Source organism: Lactuca sativa, chromosome 1 (assembly GCF_002870075.4).
Source record: "Lactuca sativa cultivar Salinas chromosome 1, Lsat_Salinas_v11, whole genome shotgun sequence".
NCBI lineage: Eukaryota > Viridiplantae > Streptophyta > Magnoliopsida > Asterales > Asteraceae > Lactuca > Lactuca sativa.
Window position 1 is genome coordinate 94,969,343 of NC_056623.2, and position 21,460 is coordinate 94,990,802.

The following is a 21,460-nucleotide window of genomic DNA, read 5'->3' on the forward strand; positions in this document are numbered from 1 at the left end:
ACAATATTTGGGTTGATTAATTTGTTTGTATCCTAACATTTAAGGAGTGTCACAGCTTGTAAACCCGAGGATGAATATTCTATAAATGTTTTTTTTAACAGTAGAATCACATTAAAACGAAACTAGCAAGATGTTAGAATAATTACAACATACAAAGAAATGAAATAGAAGAATTACACCGGTCTAACCAATTTAAAGAACTAAACCCCACTCTATATTTCAACCAACTGAAAAAAATTAATTGAATATCATCGGCTGTCTTCGTTGGGCTGCTCCTGAAACTTTTGAAAACCAAAGCATTTCCTTTTCTTATTCAGGTAAATATTCCGCTCTTGTTTTTGGGCAAAATGATGTGACCACATGATAACATGGATATTGCACAAACCCTTGTCGAGAAATATACCCTCTTGCTTTTTGCAGAATGCATGTGGCAATATAGAAATTAAAACTGATCTCAATCAAAAACAACTCTTAGATTCTAGACTATTCCAACCCTATAAGGCTTGAAGGAGTGGACTGCAGTTCCAAGCCGCACCCTTGCCACCTGGACCGCAAACACCGCCCCCCTGGGTGCAGTTTCCTGCGGTTTTGGCCGTAGTGCGGCTAGAAATGGCCGCACCCTCTTTCTTCTCTCTCTTTATTTATGTGTCTTTCTCTCTCTTCTCTTTTCTCTCACCTCTCTCTTCCTCTACCATAGTTTTCCACTCCCTGGGTGTGGTAAAGAACCACACTTTGTGTGGTAAAAATAATGTGGCTCCTATGTATCAAAGGAGAGAGTGCGGTTCCTGTGGCATCACTCCCTTCAGCCTAAATACCTTTCATCAGTGTTTATAGAGTGAAACTTCACTTTTTGGATAAAACCAATAAAAAAATTGTTCAATTTAAACAATTTGGATGAAACTATATGGTTACATGGTCATGATATTTGGATTTTGAATTCTTTATGCAAAAACCGAATTAATATCTTAAATTTCATATTGATTTTGGTTATTAAAATAAAAGAAAGTAAACCAAATAAACCAAATAACAATATCTTATTTATTTATTATGTTTGAGACTCATATATTATATGGTTTTTTTCAACATAAGCATTACATGCTTTCAAGAAAATGTGATAATAACTTTATAAACTTATACATAACTTACAAAAATGATTTTGAAAAGGATATCAATATCTGATTTGAAATTCTATAGTGTTAGTTGTGAATGAAAGAAAATTTTCCATTTTTATCTCCAAATTAGGTGAATTTAAAAAGAAATGAACGAAAATTATGTTTGAAAAACATTATTTGAATTTAATACATTCCATTACAATTTACATAAGCATTAAAGACAATTTACATGAGCATTAAAGGAGGTAGTCAATTTTGTTTAAAATTTAGTAAACTTTTATTTTTTTAGTGTAAGAGAAAAGCAAAAAAATAAATCAGAAATTGCCAAACGGAATTAAACTGAAAATATCATATGATATATTGTATAAGATGGGGACAAGAAATTGCCAAATGGAATTAAACTGAAAATATCATATGATATATTGTATAAGATGGGGACAAATGACAAAATTATTTTCATTTACCTTTAATCATTTTTTAATTTAGTAAAGTTGCTTTTTGGAATTATATTGGAAAGATGGTCTAAATAAAAAGCCTTAAGCCTCTAATATATTTACCAAAAAGAAAAGGATAAAAAAACTTATTTCCAACTTGACATTAGCGTTGCCCACAACTTTTGCTTCGTAAAACTCAATCCTTTTTATAGGGATGTCAATTTATGATACCACACGACAAAAATACACGAAACGAAACGAAATCAAGACGAAATCAAAATTCGAATTCGTGTTCGTATCGTTTTCGTGTCAAAATTAAAAAATATGATATCGTGTCGTGTTCATAAATCGACACGAAATTGACACGATTAAGCATGCGGTTGTCGTGTTTGTCGTGTTATATATCTTTAAGTATGAACGAAATACACTAATAGTTATGTAATATTATCTTTGTTGTGTCGTGTTGTATTTTAATTGGTTCGTTTTCGTGTTAATGAAAAAAAAAACACGACATCGTGGCATGCCGTATTCGTGTTATACAAAAAATTGTCGTGTCGTGTCAGGCAAAAACACGACACGACTGTCCGATTTGACAGCCCTACTTTTTTTATATGTATGATATCAACTTATAATGTTCTTTCTCAACATTTTTTATAGTCCACAACTAAACCATTTGCTTTTATCTTTATTAGTAAAGTTGAGTAAGTTGACTTTGTGGAATTTACCAAGTTTATTACATGCATACTACCAACTTATATCAAAAACCCAAAGGACCATTTAAGCGTTCATTGATTCCATCTCTATACAGAATCTACAGAATTTTTTTATATTAATTTGTACAAAAACAAAAGCCAAAACAACATCAAAAAGGGTATAAGATGTAGTTTTTTAAGTCATCTACACTTGATATGTATATATATAAACTTCATAGGTACACAAAATTTGTTTCTTTAATGGCAACTTCAACTTTCAAGTTTGAAATTGCATGCATCATTTCCCATCTTGATGACCCTTGTGTGTTATGCATTTCAAAAACCAAAAGCCAAAAGAGAAAGGAGCTATAGTTTTAATATAGGCAACCTAATTTGGAAATAGATACCTTTCCTTATATAGTGGAAGAAGATGAGATGTGATATATTTGGAAACCGAGATGCAAAATTTTAGCCAACTTATCATCTTCTTTATACCATCTACAAAACACAAGATTCAAATGGATTAAGCAAACAATTGATTAAATTAAAAGAAATTGTGAATATTTAAATTAGAAGTTGTTTCTTGTTTTGCTTAATGGGTGAAACACTTAATCTGGACGCCTATACATGTATGACTTATTGGGTTAGTCAAAAAACCTGACTTAATGTATTAAGACACTAAGAATGCGTTTGGTTGCGGAAAATTTTCTAGTTTTTCGTGAAAATTTTGAAAAAGCGTATGGTTGATTCGGTTTTCAAAAAAATTTCCAAGAAAATGAAAATTTTTTGTTTTCCAAATTGTATGTAAATTAGAAAAATGAGTTTTACAGTTTTCCAAAATTTTCTAAGTTTCTAAGATGGAACATGAAAACTCCACCGGTTCCAACCAAACCCATTTTCTAAAATTTTCATTGAAAACTGAAAATGAAAATTCAATTATATTTTCTGAAAACATTTTCTTGGAAAATAAAAACAGTTTTTCACAACCAAACATACCATAAAAGTGCCTTTGGTTGAGGAAAATTCTCTAGTTTTCTAGAAAAAATTTCTAAGAAAAGTGAAATTTTTGGAAGCGAGTCTGGTTTTATATTTTTTCTAAAAATTTTCCAAGAAAAGAGAATTTTCCATTTTTCAAAATTACAAGTAACTTGGAAAAATGATAATTATTGTTTTCAAAAAGCTTTTTTAAAATATAAACACACACACCCATCCCCACCCAGACCCATCTACCCCACTCCACCCCACCCTTACCCACTTACACCTAACCTACACCCACACCCACCCCTAACCACCTCACCTCACCCCCCAATGATACCCACTCCCACCAACCACCCCCTATTTAAAAATAACAAAAATTAGAAAATGAAAGTTGATAGAAAATACACAGTCAAACACGTTTTCTAACTTTCTAAAATCTGAAAATGAAAACCCAAAAGTTTTAACCAAACGCATTTTCTAAATTTTCTACTGAAAACCAAAATTGAAAATTCCATTCCTTTTTTTGAAAACTTTTTCAAGAAATCTGTAAACTGTTTTCCACATCCTAACTTTTCACCTATTCAACTATTTTCCCTTCTTCTTTGCTTCTCCCAACTCCTCTCACATTAAAACCGATAAATATTGTTAGTATTGTGAACTCCGTTTTTTGGAAAGCAAGGGTAAAATGGTCATTTAGGGCCTGTTTTTTTCTCATCAAGTCTTGCATGAGTAAAATGGCTGACATGTGATGATGTCTCTCTAAGTTAATATAAGGTCGTTTTCTTTCCTTTCTGATAAACCAACCGAAACCAAATGACCACTTTACCCTTACATTTACTAATTTTAACGAGATGTGAGTTGGGAGGAAAAAAGAAGGGCAAATAGGTAAAAGGGTAAAGTATCTTGATCATAAAGCAAGGTTTTTTTTGGCTTAGCTCATTCTATCAAAGGTAAAAAAGAAACAATCCATTAAAAAACCCATAAATATTTAACTTAGTTACAAAGATAAGAAATAATCATTACCTCATAAACGATGAAAGCCACTGGATCTGATCTGAGATATACACAAAAAAGCAAAAGAACAACTTGAGACATATTTCTTAGTTACAAATGGGCAATTTTTCTGTCCATTCACCAGCTGCACCATAATCAAGGCTAAGCTCCCTCAATGGAGGAATATCTTCCATAGCAAACAACATAAGATGAGGAAACCCTAAATTTGCATGATCAAACAACACCAATTGCACAAAAACATTCGGACACGAACTATGGCTCATGTAACAAGCAACATTTCTCATTCTAGAAACATCAATTGCAAATTCCAATTGTGGTGCAGATGGGCATGAAGGACGCACATAATCTTGAAAAACTTGTGACAAATCTCCCCATTCTGCCCATCTGTCACCGAAACGGAAAGGATAGACTAAACTATCCTCTCCGTTCATTGTGAATACCTGGGCTTGTTCTCTGGTGAGAACAACCCCAGTGTATTCACAGATAAAAGATCCAGCTTGGATCAAATCCAATGACCTAACTCCCCAACCCGTTTCCATTGACCTAAACACTTCAAATCTATTCTTTACACCTTTTTGGGTTACACGATTCCAACAAGTAGGAGGGCATGAACAGAAGGGCCCACATTCGAATATTATTGGTTTTCCTCTTAACAAAATCCCATTTAAATCATAAGCAAATTCACCTCCGTTCTTTTTAGCACAAACACAACCAGGTTTACATCCAGATACACAACCACACCCTTCGCCTTTCCCTGAAATCTGATAAATGAAAGGAGGGAAAACAGTTCTTACCAGATATTCGTAGTTCATTGGCTCAGAGTTATCATCAATGTCATTGAATAGGAAAACTGGGGTGTTTTCTTTTTTTGATGAAATGTCCAAACTGTAATACCCTAAAGGTCGAGCTTCCTTTGGATTGGTTTTGATGGTTTCTGCAAACTTGAGTAATGAACTCCCCATTTCGGGTTGATCTTCCATTCTAACAAGTTTGAATTTGTATACTCCAAAACCAGATTTACCCATTTCAAACCAGGATTCAGTGATTTTATAGAGCCCATCGTAAACATAAACTTTATCGCTTGCTCCACCTTTGTATTTCAAACCACGAACAACTCTTACCTCAATTCCGTAATGCATACTTCTTTCCATAGCAAGGTTTCCACCGATTAATCTTTGATGAACAACTTGCTTTGAGTGCTTATCTTGTCCACCGTGACCTGTGTACACGATAACATCGCCACTGTCTTCATCATCTTCGTACCCACCGGAGACAATCACACTGGTGGCGATTGGTTCCCCATTTGAGCTGTGGCTTGAGCTTAAGTAATCAATTCCGGCTTGAATTTGACCATGGATGCCCAAAACGCATAACTCTGTTCTAAAATTGAATACATCACCAACGTAAATCCCTGGAATTGCACCGACGATACGTTTCTCCCGATTCAACCAGAGATCGTTGGTTTTCATCAGTGCAGCAGCTTTCAGATCGCCCCGGACACGGACGACGCGTCCTTCGACATTAGAACGACGCTTCTCGTCTTCCAACATAATGAAAAAATACAGAGAATCAAACAGCATCCTTGTTTTCCTCACAACCTCTCGAAAGTACCTCTCGTCCGCGATTTCAAGGTTCGTTACCCTGACTAACTCAGCCGACCGCTGAGACTTCCGGCGAGATGGAAAATCAACGATTGAAAGCTCGTCTTCTTCAGGAACCAGCACAAGCGCTAGTGCATCAGGATCCATAGGAGCATCGTCATTTTCCTCAACGTTAATCACCGATTCGGTCTGAGACATCCCCCAACTGCCATTGAATTCAGACTGAATACTGTTCACACCGGATCGGGGTACTGAAAATGTAACATCAGAGTCTGTTACTGGGGCACCCAGACCAAAACTATAGATAGGGTTTTGAGATTTATCGGGTTCAGGTGGAACTTCCGGTGTTTCGAGTTTAGGCTCAGTTTTGGGGGTGATGAAGGTTGCAGCAGTAGAAGTTCTACCGCCACTCCCGCCAGCGCTGCCGCTGGTGGTGGTGATGGTGGGGGTCGTAGAATGATCGGGGTAATCAATCCCGGAGCCCATGTGTTGTTGATCTAATCAAAACAGAGCTGGTAGAAATGAAATTAACAATATAGATTATGATCATATGATGGAAGATCTACAGAGAGGTGTGATGTGTTCATGGCGAATCTGTCAGATCAGCGAGAACTTAGCAGGCATGATGCATATATATCACAGTGTTATAAAACGTGACGAGTGTTGTAACGTGTGTATTAAGGGGAGTGTTTGGTAGCATAAATACTAAATAGATATTATGACATGAGGAATTAACGATATATAGGACCCAACAAATGCTAATATGTAACATGTTTTCGGTAAAATATGATAGGAACATAAAAATATGGAATGATAATATAAATACTAAATAGAGATATAAAAAAGAGAGTTCTAAAAATTAGTTTAGTGGTTTGAAGTTTTCTGTTTTAGAAAATATTGAAATATTTATTAGGTATATGATGATAATTATCACATGTGACATGAATAACTTTTAAATAAACTTGAAAACGAACTTAGACTAACTACCGGTCACAATAAATTTGAGAGTGACCGAAAATTATTGATTTTCGACAAGTTAGAATAGATTTTGAGAGTCAAGGAGATAATTAAGTTTTTTGAGTGAATTAGTTTAAGATTTTAACATGTTTACATAGAGGAGATTATATTAGATATGTGATTGTGATAAAGTGTTAGATGAGTGTTATAGAGATTATAGTATATATGTGAAACATTGTTAGATGATTGGTAATAAAAATCTGATAAAGTGTTGGATAAGTGTTATGTAAGATAATAAAAACTGAGATAAGTAGAGTAAGATAATAAAGATATGATAAAGTATTAGATCCGAGTTAGATAGAGTGTTAATCATATAATAAAAGAGTGAATTATATATAATACTAGATGAGTGTTAGTTGGGTGCTAGGTGAGATAATAAAAAGCCTAGCTAGATAGAGTGTTAGGTAAGATGATAAAAGACCGAATTAGATAAAATATTGGGTGAATGTTACCGGATGTTATATCTACCCTAATAAATAAGAATGTTTTTGTCACATGTCATTCTCTCATTCAGTTAGTCACATGTCATTTTGTCATAATTTTGAAAAATATTTATTTTCCACTTGTCATTTACTTCATTTTTTATTTCCAGTATATCATTAATTTAGTTTCCATAAATTAAACCTATCATAATGACTATTAATTTCAAATTTTAAATTTTGAATTTGAATTTCAATTTCAAATAAATTTATAGTTTACACTTTTGTGTTTAACATTTTTTTATAATTTACCCGTTTAGTATATGGATCTAATAACTAAACACATAATTATAATTTATTTATTTTTTTGCATTTTTTTCTTCCATTTTCAGTTATTTCATAATTTTAATTCAGATAAATTTCTCATTTAATCTTTTCTATTTAACATTTTGTTTTAATCAATCCGTATAATATACGAGTTCACAACTAATGAAATAATAAAAGTCTAAGTTAGATAAAATGTTAGGGTTGTTAGATGAAATAATAAAAGACCGAATTAGATAGAATTTATATCTATCTACTTATCTATCTATATTTATATATTTATTTTTATCATTATCATTATCTTTATCTTTTTTATCTATATCTATATTTATAAAAATCTTATAAAAAATGTTATTCAAATCAATATGGTTCAAGATAAATAATTTATTTTTAACTATGATTTTTTTTTTCTATTTAACCTGTATTGTTTTACACACATATATCTAACGTTTCATGTTTCCCCTATATAATATGACTAATTGGTTTATCTTATCTTCAATCTTAGGCTACCCCATCGATAATATATGATGGGCTGCTCAGCATTTTTCCATTTAAAAAAAAAACATTGTGATATTATTAACGACATAAGTCACCCCACGGATCTAAGCTCACAAGGAATTACTAAAATTTCTCTTGCCACTTGTTTAATATTGAATGGCTCGTTATATATTTTTTGAATAAGAATTATTATCACTAAAATTCCAAACATATATCGGTAAAAAAGATATTTTAAAAATATTAAAATTTATGATTTTTTTTTCTTCATAAATAGAGTATAATATTGAGAGTTAATATCTCATCTTAACTCTTCATTTCTAAACCCTTTGATTTAGTTGATATCATGGTTTCAAATTTCGTTTTAAATATTGACAATTCTTAATATTATCAAAACTTTCAAGGTTATGAAAGTTCTCAATTTTTCTCAAATCTCAATCAATTCCCAAATATTGAAACCTCACAAAATGTTGGAAGAAATGCAAGAGGCGATAAATGGATGCTAATGGAGATGTCACTTTAATGTCAACATATTGTATCGTTAGTAAAGATAAGTGTCGTGGAAAAAACCAAAAGAAAACATCAAAATGAGCACAAGTGAAGGAGTTATATGATGCAAATCTGACGGAAAACTTAGGAAAACTTGGTAACAAAAACATAGCTTAAATGAAAGGTCGTTATCAATGACTTAATGAAAATGCCTGCAAATGGGTTGATATTTACCGAAAAGCATATAGAAAAAGAATAAGTAGAATGAGTATGAAAGATGTTAAGAATGAAGCTCAAAAATTGTATGAGACAAGTGGAAACAAGTTTAATGACACAATTGTTTTTAATGAGGTTATATGTGTAATCATTGAAAATGGGATTTATAGCTAGATCATGACACAACACGACCACGTCTATAATATGAAGTGGGTGATGACGAAAGTGGTTGTTGCACAAAACGATCAAGGAGTACGGAAGAAGGGGACTATTTTTTCCAATCCAACACAAAAGTGTCAAATAGTGGTGGTTCAACAATTAAACGTCCAACAGATAAAGATGCAATTAAAAGAAAAGAAAAATGTAAGTCCTCTAAGGAAATTGTTGAAGAACTCCGTGCAATGAGGCTTAGTAGAGATAGTGAGGTAGAAATCATGGAAAAAAGACTTGACTTGGATCAACAAGAGGTGCAAAAAAAGAAAGAAAGGGAGAAAAAAAACAAATGAAAGGGAGCTAATGAAGATGCAACTTATGCATTTGAACACACTCCTACAAAAAGAGCCCCCATGGCCCTGACGAAGAAAACATGGAACACTTTCTAATGTCGAAGTTTTATGGAAACTAATTACATTTTAGTGTATGTTTTATTTTCATTATGCTTTTAATGTATTTGTAAGATATCTCATTATGTATTTGTATCTCATGCTTTTAATGTATTTGTAATATATTTTTAGTGTGCTTTTATTGAATGCAGAGTTTGTTGGATTAAGGTGTCTAAGCTCAAAACTAAATTGATGTAAACTTTAAAATAGAAGTAAAATCCTTTTGGGCTGCCCTCATAACCAGAAATAACTAGAAATGATATTAGAAAAAAGAGAGAAATGTTTTGTTAATATATTATGTGATTAATATATTAACTGGGAATAGTTAATTGAATGTTAACTTCTTATGTGATTAATAAATTAACATAAGATCAATACTTAAATAATTAATTTGTTAATTTATACCGTTAATAAACTAATAAGAAATCAATTAGAATTAATTAATTATTAATCGGAATTAATTTGGAATTAGTTTGGGATTAACTGGAATTAATTAAATATGCAATGGTGAATTGTAATTTTTCAATGGTTGAACAAAAGAAACAATTCTAGAAACCTCCATAGTATGGACGGTTTTGGAGGCACCTCTACGGTTTCTTGAAACCTCCTGGTTGCATAAAATGAAAGGATTTTAGGACTATGTAACATACATAAAATTCGAGCCAATTTAAACTTTTTAAGTTATTTAAAACCAATCATTTATTACAATTTGTTTTCAAAATAGTTTAAACATCAGAATTCCCAGAAATCAAAATCATCAATCGAGGAAGTGTACGGTCACGCCTTCGCCTTCCCGCGGTCATCCGCTGAACCTGAAACAATAAACTGAAACTGTAAGCTCGAAGTCTTAGTGAGTTACCCCCAAAATACCAACACCATAGCGATATAACCATAACATATAATATATAAGTAAACAGAACAACCATGCATCTCGAGTCTACAGTGTGACTGGTCCGCCCGCACAGGGCCTTCAATCCACCTGGTCCACTCTCTAAGTCTACAGTATGCATAATGAGCATTCAGCCTGACTGGACCTCCTCGCAGGGCCTACAACCTATCTGGACCACTCCCGAGCCTTCGACATGACTAATCGCCTTGCAGGGCCTACATCCTATCCAGACCGCTCGCCAGGTATGTTGGCCTACAGCACAAAGCAAGACTGCCTCAACCCAACCCCTAACCAAACAAAACATGTGAACATAGATATCATACGCTAGCTCGTATCATATAACATTTAAACCGATCTAACAGATCACCAATCATAGCAACATTCCAGTAACCGGGATACAGACCTAACCGGTCACTAACATAGCATCATCCTATAACCAGGACACCGACCTAACCAGGTCACTAAGCACAAGCATATCACCATCCTAACTACTAGGATGTAATTAATAAACATATCATGCCATAATCCGAATACAAATCCATAAAGGTCCGGCCTTGGTTCCTTAGACCCTATTGATATAGTGAGGATAACTCACCTTGCAATGCTCAACTGAACCACAAAATCGCGCTCCCAAAACACTACCCTAAACTCTAACACGTATAACCACGAATGATCTATACTCATAAATTTCCAACTTCCCAAAATGCCCCAGAAGTCAACTAGACAACCCTTGGCCAAAGTCAAAGTCAACGATTAAGGTCAACAATCCATGTTGACCCGACTCGTCGAGCGCAGCCACTGACTCGTCGAGTCTTTCCAGAACTCGAGTAGTCGGGAAAACCCCCCATTGACTTGTCGAGTTTCCTGCAACTCGCCGAGTTCAAGCGTGTCCAAACTTCGGGAAAACCAAAGTTGACTCGTCAAGTCACCCCACTGACTCGCCGAGTCCATGCATAAGTCCTTGCACGACAATCTTCATCGGATTCGCCGAGTTGACCATGCAACTCGTCGATTCCGTTCAGTCCACTATCCATTCAGATGCTTTTTAAGCATTTAAGGTTCCATATTGCATATCCAACTTCCCAAGGCATGTTTATCACGTAAAGTTGCAAACTTTACATGCATGCAAGGCTCTAAAGTCTTATAATGTCAAAACCAAGCTTGAAATGGAGTTTCACACTTAAGGAGAGGTTCATACTTGCTAAAGCTGAGAGCTTTATGGACTTAGAGACCAAAGAGAGTTCAGATCTGAAGTTACAACTTCAGATCTTAGCTCATACCCAAAAATAGCTTCTTATTATGCTAGAAAACCCATAATCTTTAACCAAATGAGATCTAGAATGAAATAAGGTCAAGGTAACGACTTGATACCTTCCAAAAGATGCTAACTGAGGTAGATTTCAGATCACCACACGTTCCTTTCTTCTAGCCACTTGCTCTCTAAGCTCTTCTTACAAAGATCCACCTTCCAAAGCTTAAAACACACAAGAATGAAGCACATACATAGATTAGGGTTTGTTGGACTCTCAAGAGGCTGTAAGGGGGATGAAGGAGGCTTATGATCCTTTAAATAGGGTGCAAAACCCCGAAAATTAGGGTTTCATCCTTCAGCTCCTAATCGTCGAGTCCTATCTTGGACTCGACGAGTAGGTCACTTAAACACGTGGCCCAAGTCGTCGAGTAGACCTTGCAACTCATGAAAATCAAAGCCATAAAATTATCACCAGAGAGTCGGGGCGTTACAATTCTCCCCCACTTGAACTAGACTTCGTCCTCGAAGTCTGCTGCGGTGAACAACCCTGGATAGTGCTCCTGCATTTCCGCCTCCGGCTCCCACATCTACTCGGATCCTTTCCAATGCTGCTACTAGTTTCCCTACATAGTTCAAGTGCTCTCTGACCTAAACATCACCCAACTATACAACCGTTTACTCATCCAATATGCACCTTCATAGCTTAACAAACTAACTTACACCAAGCATTCGGTTTGACTGGACCGCCTACTTGGGGCCTACAGTCTCCTCGGACCACTCGGCGAGCGTTTGACCCGACTGGTCTGCCCTGCTAGGCCCTCGATCAATCTGGACCGCTCTGTTCCGTTAACATCCTTCCCCAGTCTTACTCTTCTACTGAACCTGTGTGTCTACGACTTACCGTCGGCCCGCACCGGATATCTTGGCCTACTGCATAGAGCAGGACCGCCTCAGCCCGATCAAGCACAACATGTCATCTAATAGAACATCAAGATAAGATATCCACATAACACCAACAATAATCTACCATGTCGCTCCTTGCCGCCCACCACATCCATAGAATACAGCCCCACAAGCGATTACCACCAACAACATACCTACCGCTACCGATCAACCAATACAACACTCATATCTAGCTTATATCACCCTTCGGGTTGGAATACCAATATGCCAAATCCACTTGATCATAGGGTCCGTTCATCCTCGGGATGGAATACCCTAGATTGGGATACCAACATGTCGAATCAGTTCAATCATCAAGTTGGAATTCTTAGGGTTTGTTGGCCTACCGCCTCCTCAACCCTACCGCTCCTCTTGAGCCTCCGTGCCTATGACTGTAGTACCCTTACATGGTCCTCAGCATAGATTTGGATTGCCTCTGAGCCCACAACACGAGTTTGGTATGCCCACTCCAACCCTTAGCTCATGAATGGAATGCTCCCGATAACCTATCGACACTATTGTCGTCACTTCAGTTGTCCCAACGCTCCATCCTGGAGATTCTCACCTCCTCCATTTCCTAAGAGGGCCTAAACAATGTCCTTCACAACACCAACAAGTGTCATAGTACTGAAACCTCACCCCACACTATCCACTTGTAGAACAATTTGCTACCCTATAACACATATATACTCATGACCTGATCATATAACTAACAAAACCCACAAAATGTCTTCAGCATACTCCATCAGCATGTTCAATACGTGGGGACAGACCTACTGATTGCTATAGCATAGCAGCATGCCCAATACCCACACATTACAAACACATACATATACTTTTCGTACACCTGAAAACCCAAGTCGTCAATACCGCCCTAAACACAGAAACTGTCTGTAACAGTAGGCTACCTTCTGGTTGCTTCCGAAGTCCACTGAGACCTCCTCGGTCCCAACTTATCTAGAATACCGAAGTCCTGTCCGGTTGCTGAGCCAATAATATTCTCATAGTCGCCTCATGCGACTCCTAAAGGAAACTTCGACTAGCAATAACCACCCTAACTATATCACCACTCATGGCTCCATTAACCCTTCTGATCCATTCGATCATAATAGCCTGACAACCTGTCTCCATCGAATCAGATATGAAAAGTGAGCGTTACCAGAATACTGTAGTCTTACATCATGTCCGGTCTCCAACGGCCTACCGTTTTCTTGATACTGATTATGCTATGGTCTACCCACAATATTACGAACAGGCGTAATGACATACCAGAATAAAATGGAATCAATCACTAGTTTCTTGGTAACCTTGTGACTCTCCCTGATCCAAGTGCGAGTCCTGTGCTTCCGGTAGTATATGCATCTACTACCTTTCACACCTACTCATACTTGTCCCAAGTATTGTCCCGCAGTCGACCAAGTCACCATACAAGAAAATCACATAATCAATCAACACATCAGATAGCAAAACTAGGGTTTATATTATTTCCTTGAAACGGTTACACAAAAGTTCAAGTTCACCCTATACTATGCCTCTAATAGGCTACACCACATGTTACTTTTCATATCGCTACTTTATATCTTGATCTTTGGATATAAAATCCTCATTCCTGATTCCTTGCATTGCCATCTGCTTCATCAAGGATCATGTGGAATGCTTTTGGTTTCGGTGGTGCATTTGGCCTTATAGCCTCTTCTCTTCTTGGGCAGTTTTGCTTGAAGTGGCCTTCTTCGCCACACTTAAAGCAGACTTCTCTTTTGGTTGGGCATTTGCTGGCGTAATGACCAGTCTTCCCGCATTTAAAGCAGGTCATTTCTTTAGAGCATTCACCAATGTGCTTCCTTTTGCACTTGTCACACCATTGTGCTCCTCCCTCGAGCTTCTTCGAATCATACTTCGAAAATTTTCTCTTCTCATCGGACCTTGAAGATCCCTCCATCTTTCTTTTCTCACCCACCTCGTTTCTCTCCAGACCCCTTTCCTTTAACTGGGTCTCCACATTTTTAGCTGCTCGGACTGCTGTCTTCAAAGTAGTTGCCATCTTGACCGTTGGGCCAAAGTCGGCAGGCAGTCCATTTGCGAACCTCTCAATTTTTGAGAGTTCAGATGGCACTAAGTATGGAAATAACTTCATCTTTTCGGTAAATGTAGTAGCATAATCATCAATGCTCAATTTACCTTTCTTCATGTTCTGGAATTCATTGTTCAGATCAATCAGATCTATCTCTGAGCAGTACTGCATCTTTAACTGCTCCAGGAATGATTCCCAAGACATCTTCAGGGCTTCCCCTCGAGGCATCATATCTGCCAGTAACTTCCACCAGCTCAAGACTCCGGTCTTTAGTTGTCTAACTGCAAAGACAGTCTTCTGTTTGTTGCTACAGTCGCAACTCTCAAACACCATCTCCATTTCGGAGATCCAGTCCATAATCTCAACAGGCTTTGGGCTTCCAGAAAGACTTGGCGGTTTGGCGCCCAAGAAATTTTTATACATACGCCCATCCCTGTTTCTTTCCCTCTCTGGGTCATTCCTTTCAACTACTGGGGGTTCTGCTCGTCCAACCGTCCCACTGTAGTTACCTCCCTCTGAATGCCCTCCATTCACTTCAAGCTCTTCCACTTGAAGTGACACTTCCTCACGATTCTGTTGGAGTAATCGCCTTGTCTCCTCCATTTGGCGATCCAACATCATCTGTATCATCGCTTGCACCCCAGCCATTGTCATCGGCTCTGGTGCTGCTGCTACAACAGGTGCTTGCTCAACCACAGGTGGTTGATTCCTGTTTTCATCAGCATTTCCAACCCCACTTCTTGTTCTCACCATTTTTGATCTACACACCCAATAAGGTGAAATTAGATCCTTATTCACGATAGATATTCAAATCATCCTTATCACTCCGAAACGTTTACATGCTAGTTCTAATATCGTAGACGTACGCTTAGAATCCTAAACACATAAGGTTTCCAGATCTGGTCGGCAATAGACCATAGATCCGAACAAATAATAGCGTCAATATAGCTATCACACAAAACATTTAGCACATAAAAGCATTTTAGGCATCATTCCTAAAATGAACTAGTGCTTGTGTCAATTTAGGTGTACTACCTAACATATTTTAGACACACTCCTCACAATCATTACTTAGCATTCTAAGTTTAAGTCTAGAAATTTCCTACAAATTCCTAGTTCGCTTAAACTAATGCTCTGATACCAACTGTGACATCCCCAATTTCACGGCCAGAAAAGACCGATTTGTTTATGCTTTGTTTTATAAATCAGAGTAATCGTTTAAAGAAAACGGTTGCGGAATTTGTTCCCAAAATAAAATATGATAACCATATTATCAAAAACATTTCTCGAAAAGAATGTATTTTTATTAAATAATAAAACCTCGGGATGTCATGTTCGTTACAGACCAAAAGCATAAACAACATAATATAGACCTTACAATAGTTATTCAACTACTGATCTATAATCCAAAATCTCTCGTCAAGTCCGCCGACTTATACTCTTGTGTCATTACCTGTAATGAAAAGAAAACTGAGTGGGTCAGGCTTGGGAGCCTGGTGAGCATATAGGGTTTTCATCCCACAATGTTACATCATATATTTATAAATATAGAACATTCAAACCTGCACAATTTCACCACATAAAGACAACTCTTAACCCACCCCATTGATCCTCACAATGACACGATCTAAACTCTCGCATCTAATATTTTTCCTCTTTACCTGATCCCTACTCATGGATCTAAAACTACCCGATCCATACCCACGGATCTAAAACTACCTGATCCATACTCACGGATCTAAAACTACCTGATCCATACTCACGGATCTAAAACTACCTGATCCATACTCACGGATCTAAAACTACCTCCTGATCTGATCCATACTCCCGGATCAATAATTGTACCCAATCCATACTCCCGGAATAGGGACAATTAACTATACCTTAATCCTGATCTGATCCATACTCCCGGATCTATAACTGTGCCCAATCCATACTCCCGGACTAGGGACAATTATCTTAATCTTAATCCATATCTGATCCATACTCCCAGATCTATAACTGTGCCCAATCCATACTCCCGGACTAGGGACAATTAACTTAGTCTTAATCCATACTCCCGGACTAATAGCAAGTTTATCTCTTTACCTGACCCATACTCACGGATCTAAAACTAACCTCTAAATCTGATCCCTACTCACGGATCTAAACTGACCTCTTGATTTGATCCCTACTCACGGATCTAAACTAACCTCTTGATCTAATCCATACTCGCTGAATAACTAGATCAACAACAACAACATCGGGGCCTCTCATCTGTTTATCCCTCATCAACTGTCTCCCCATGTTCTACCCAACATATTAGTAGATAAAAATATATATTTTTATCCATAGTTTGAAACCTGTATAACATTCTCATTCAATACCTATTCCACATAACAGATGAGGCACACCCACATAACACGTATTTCATAGAGAATAAATCAGATCTATGAGATAGAAGAAAGTGAATATACATTCACACACATAACAACAAAACTATACACATAACACGTATTTCGTATAAAATACTTCATAATTATGCGTTAGAAGAAAGTAACCACACACTCACACTTATAAACAACAATACTCTTAATACACTCAAACCAAACTCGTATTATTATTGTGTTTATGAAAGGTAGTATACACTCACTTGATCAGAAGATGATCGGACAGCACTACGACTTGCAGAAGTAGTATTCCTCAGCAGATCTGGAAGATCTCTTCAAAAATCGAACTTCTCGCGGGCAGAGCTTCGGCTCGGGAACCGCACTTCTCGGGATCTTCGGGATCTCGGGACTCGCCTCGGGGCTAGAGTATAATACCGGGGCTTCGGGGTAGCTTCGGGGGTTTACGCGCAGAGCTTCGGCACAAAAACGAGAGGAAATTAGCAAATGACTCGGCTGCCTTCGGATTCCTTTTATAGAGGCTGGAGCCTCGGAGTACGCGGGGCGTACAGGCGTACGCAGCGCGTACGCGTCCGAAATCGTCACTGCGTTCGTCATCCGAAGCCACTTGCTGCGATGTCGACACTTTCGGAGTACGTGGGGCGTACTCGAGTACGCGGCGCGTACCTCGGATCAGACCGGTGACTCCTTCGGATAATGCTTCCGAATTAAAGATTAAAAATAAATACAAATTATTTAATAATCTTCGGAAATTCATATCTTCTTCATACGAACTCCGTTTTCGACGTTCTTTATATCCACGCGAAGGTGAGACTACGATCTACAACTTTCGTTTAGACTCCGTCGGCTAATTTTGACTTTATTTTTATTAATTATTTTTAATAGGCCGCGACATAAACTTTCGTTATAATTTCATAACTTCTTCGTTTGACGTCCGTTCTCGCCTAACTTTTTATCGCTTCGATACCCACAATGAGATCTTCGATTCTCATTTAGATTGCTTCGGCTAAATACCGCTCTAACGTAAATTCACTTTTTACGTTGCATTGCGTCGTGCCGGTTCTGTCGCGAAACTTCGACGGGCCATAACTTCTTCGTTATAACTCGGATTTTGGCGTTCTTTATATGCACGGAAACCTTGTGACATATACTACAACTTGGTTAAGATTAATCCTTCTAGATAATCTTCCATCAAAAAGTCATTTTTGACGCTTATTGTTTCTAAATTGACTAGCCCTGATCTACGGGCGTTACAATTATCTCCCCCTTAGGATGATTACGTCCCGGAATCATCAACGAAATAGGATTCGCATACTGACTCCATAAGTTATCTTTCCATTCTAAGTAATAACCTTGATGCTCAATCCTGCATCTGCTCTTCGTACTATCTTGGACTTTCAATCATAACCTTCGAGTTACAAAATAAGTCCTTATTGCGAACTCTTTCTTCTTCTTAGGATAAATATATTCCTTTATCCAATGTAACAAACCGATGGGTCGTGCTCTATTGACCTCTCATCGCACGATGCGACGCTTAGACTCGGTCTTTAATAAAGTTAAATTCCAGAATGGAATATACCTTCCTTCATATTCTAATGCGATATAATCACATTTCAGCATGTAGCATTTTTGCCTACAAACTTCTTTTAACAACGAGAGCGACACTATCAATCGCATTAACTTCAACCTTCTGACTTAAGTCAGATGTTACATCTAACTCGGTCCTCTAGACCACGTACATACTCCTCGCCGTCGAACTCAAATTAAACATGACCACTAGGGTCGGAACAAGAACCATCTTACTAGTCATCACCGAAACAATGGTAATGACATACCAGAATAAAATGGAATCAATCACTAGTTTCTTGGTAACCTTGTGACTCTCCCTGATCCAAGTGCGAGTCCTGTGCTTCCGGTAGTATATGCATCTACTACCTTTCACACCTACTCATACTTGTCCCAAGTATTGTCCCGCAGTCGACCAAGTCACCATACAAGAAAATCACATAATCAATCAACACATCAGATAGCAAAACTAGGGTTTATATTATTTCCTTGAAACGGTTACACAAAAGTTCAAGTTCACCCTATACTATGCCTCTAATAGGCTACACCACATGTTACTTTTCATATCGCTACTTTATATCTTGATCTTTGGATATAAAATCCTCATTCCTGATTCCTTGCATTGCCATCTGCTTCATCAAGGATCATGTGGAATGCTTTTGGTTTCGGTGGTGCATTTGGCCTTATAGCCTCTTCTCTTCTTGGGCAGTTTTGCTTGAAGTGGCCTTCTTCGCCACACTTAAAGCAGACTTCTCTTTTGGTTGGGCATTTGCTGGCGTAATGACCAGTCTTCCCGCATTTAAAGCAGGTCATTTCTTTAGAGCATTCACCAATGTGCTTCCTTTTGCACTTGTCACACCATTGTGCTCCTCCCTCGAGCTTCTTCGAATCATACTTCGAAAATTTTCTCTTCTCATCGGACCTTGAAGATCCCTCCATCTTTCTTTTCTCACCCACCTCGTTTCTCTCCAGACCCCTTTCCTTTAACTGGGTCTCCACATTTTTAGCTGCTCGGACTGCTGTCTTCAAAGTAGTTGCCATCTTGACCGTTGGGCCAAAGTCGGCAGGCAGTCCATTTGCGAACCTCTCAATTTTTGAGAGTTCAGATGGCACTAAGTATGGAAATAACTTCATCTTTTCGGTAAATGTAGTAGCATAATCATCAATGCTCAATTTACCTTTCTTCATGTTCTGGAATTCATTGTTCAGATCAATCAGATCTATCTCTGAGCAGTACTGCATCTTTAACTGCTCCAGGAATGATTCCCAAGACATCTTCAGGGCTTCCCCTCGAGGCATCATATCTGCCAGTAACTTCCACCAGCTCAAGACTCCGGTCTTTAGTTGTCTAACTGCAAAGACAGTCTTCTGTTTGTTGCTACAGTCGCAACTCTCAAACACCATCTCCATTTCGGAGATCCAGTCCATAATCTCAACAGGCTTTGGGCTTCCAGAAAGACTTGGCGGTTTGGCGCCCAAGAAATTTTTATACATACGCCCATCCCTGTTTCTTTCCCTCTCTGGGTCATTCCTTTCAACTACTGGGGGTTCTGCTCGTCCAACCGTCCCACTGTAGTTACCTCCCTCTGAATGCCCTCCATTCACTTCAAGCTCTTCCACTTGAAGTGACACTTCCTCACGATTCTGTTGGAGTAATCGCCTTGTCTCCTCCATTTGGCGATCCAACATCATCTGTATCATCGCTTGCACCCCAGCCATTGTCATCGGCTCTGGTGCTGCTGCTACAACAGGTGCTTGCTCAACCACAGGTGGTTGATTCCTGTTTTCATCAGCATTTCCAACCCCACTTCTTGTTCTCACCATTTTTGATCTACACACCCAATAAGGTGAAATTAGATCCTTATTCACGATAGATATTCAAATCATCCTTATCACTCCGAAACGTTTACATGCTAGTTCTAATATCGTAGACGTACGCTTAGAATCCTAAACACATAAGGTTTCCAGATCTGGTCGGCAATAGACCATAGATCCGAACAAATAATAGCGTCAATATAGCTATCACACAAAACATTTAGCACATAAAAGCATTTTAGGCATCATTCCTAAAATGAACTAGTGCTTGTGTCAATTTAGGTGTACTACCTAACATATTTTAGACACACTCCTCACAATCATTACTTAGCATTCTAAGTTTAAGTCTAGAAATTTCCTACAAATTCCTAGTTCGCTTAAACTAATGCTCTGATACCAACTGTGACATCCCCAATTTCACGGCCAGAAAAGACCGATTTGTTTATGCTTTGTTTTATAAATCAGAGTAATCGTTTAAAGAAAACGGTTGCGGAATTTGTTCCCAAAATAAAATATGATAACCATATTATCAAAAACATTTCTCGAAAAGAATGTATTTTTATTAAATAATAAAACCTCGGGATGTCATGTTCGTTACAGACCAAAAGCATAAACAACATAATATAGACCTTACAATAGTTATTCAACTACTGATCTATAATCCAAAATCTCTCGTCAAGTCCGCCGACTTATACTCTTGTGTCATTACCTGTAATGAAAAGAAAACTGAGTGGGTCAGGCTTGGGAGCCTGGTGAGCATATAGGGTTTTCATCCCACAATGTTACATCATATATTTATAAATATAGAACATTCAAACCTGCACAATTTCACCACATAAAGACAACTCTTAACCCACCCCATTGATCCTCACAATGACACGATCTAAACTCTCGCATCTAATATTTTTCCTCTTTACCTGATCCCTACTCATGGATCTAAAACTACCCGATCCATACCCACGGATCTAAAACTACCTGATCCATACTCACGGATCTAAAACTACCTGATCCATACTCACGGATCTAAAACTACCTGATCCATACTCACGGATCTAAAACTACCTCCTGATCTGATCCATACTCCCGGATCAATAATTGTACCCAATCCATACTCCCGGAATAGGGACAATTAACTATACCTTAAT

The 21,460-nt window shown here is 37.6% G+C and overlaps 1 protein-coding gene across 1 annotated transcript; it reads right to left on the minus strand.

The window, feature by feature from the left end:
- Positions 1-2,317: 2,317 nt before the first annotated feature.
- On the minus strand, positions 2,318-6,567 carry LOC111885914 (histone-lysine N-methyltransferase family member SUVH9). Its single transcript, XM_023882149.3, has 2 exons — positions 4,240-6,567; positions 2,318-2,736 (listed from the first exon to the last, which is right to left on the minus strand). Exon 1 carries the CDS (start codon positions 6,315-6,317, stop codon positions 4,317-4,319), a length of 2,001 nt encoding a protein of 666 aa, XP_023737917.1. The 5' UTR covers positions 6,318-6,567; the 3' UTR covers positions 2,318-2,736; positions 4,240-4,316.
- Positions 6,568-21,460: the final 14,893 nt, after the last annotated feature.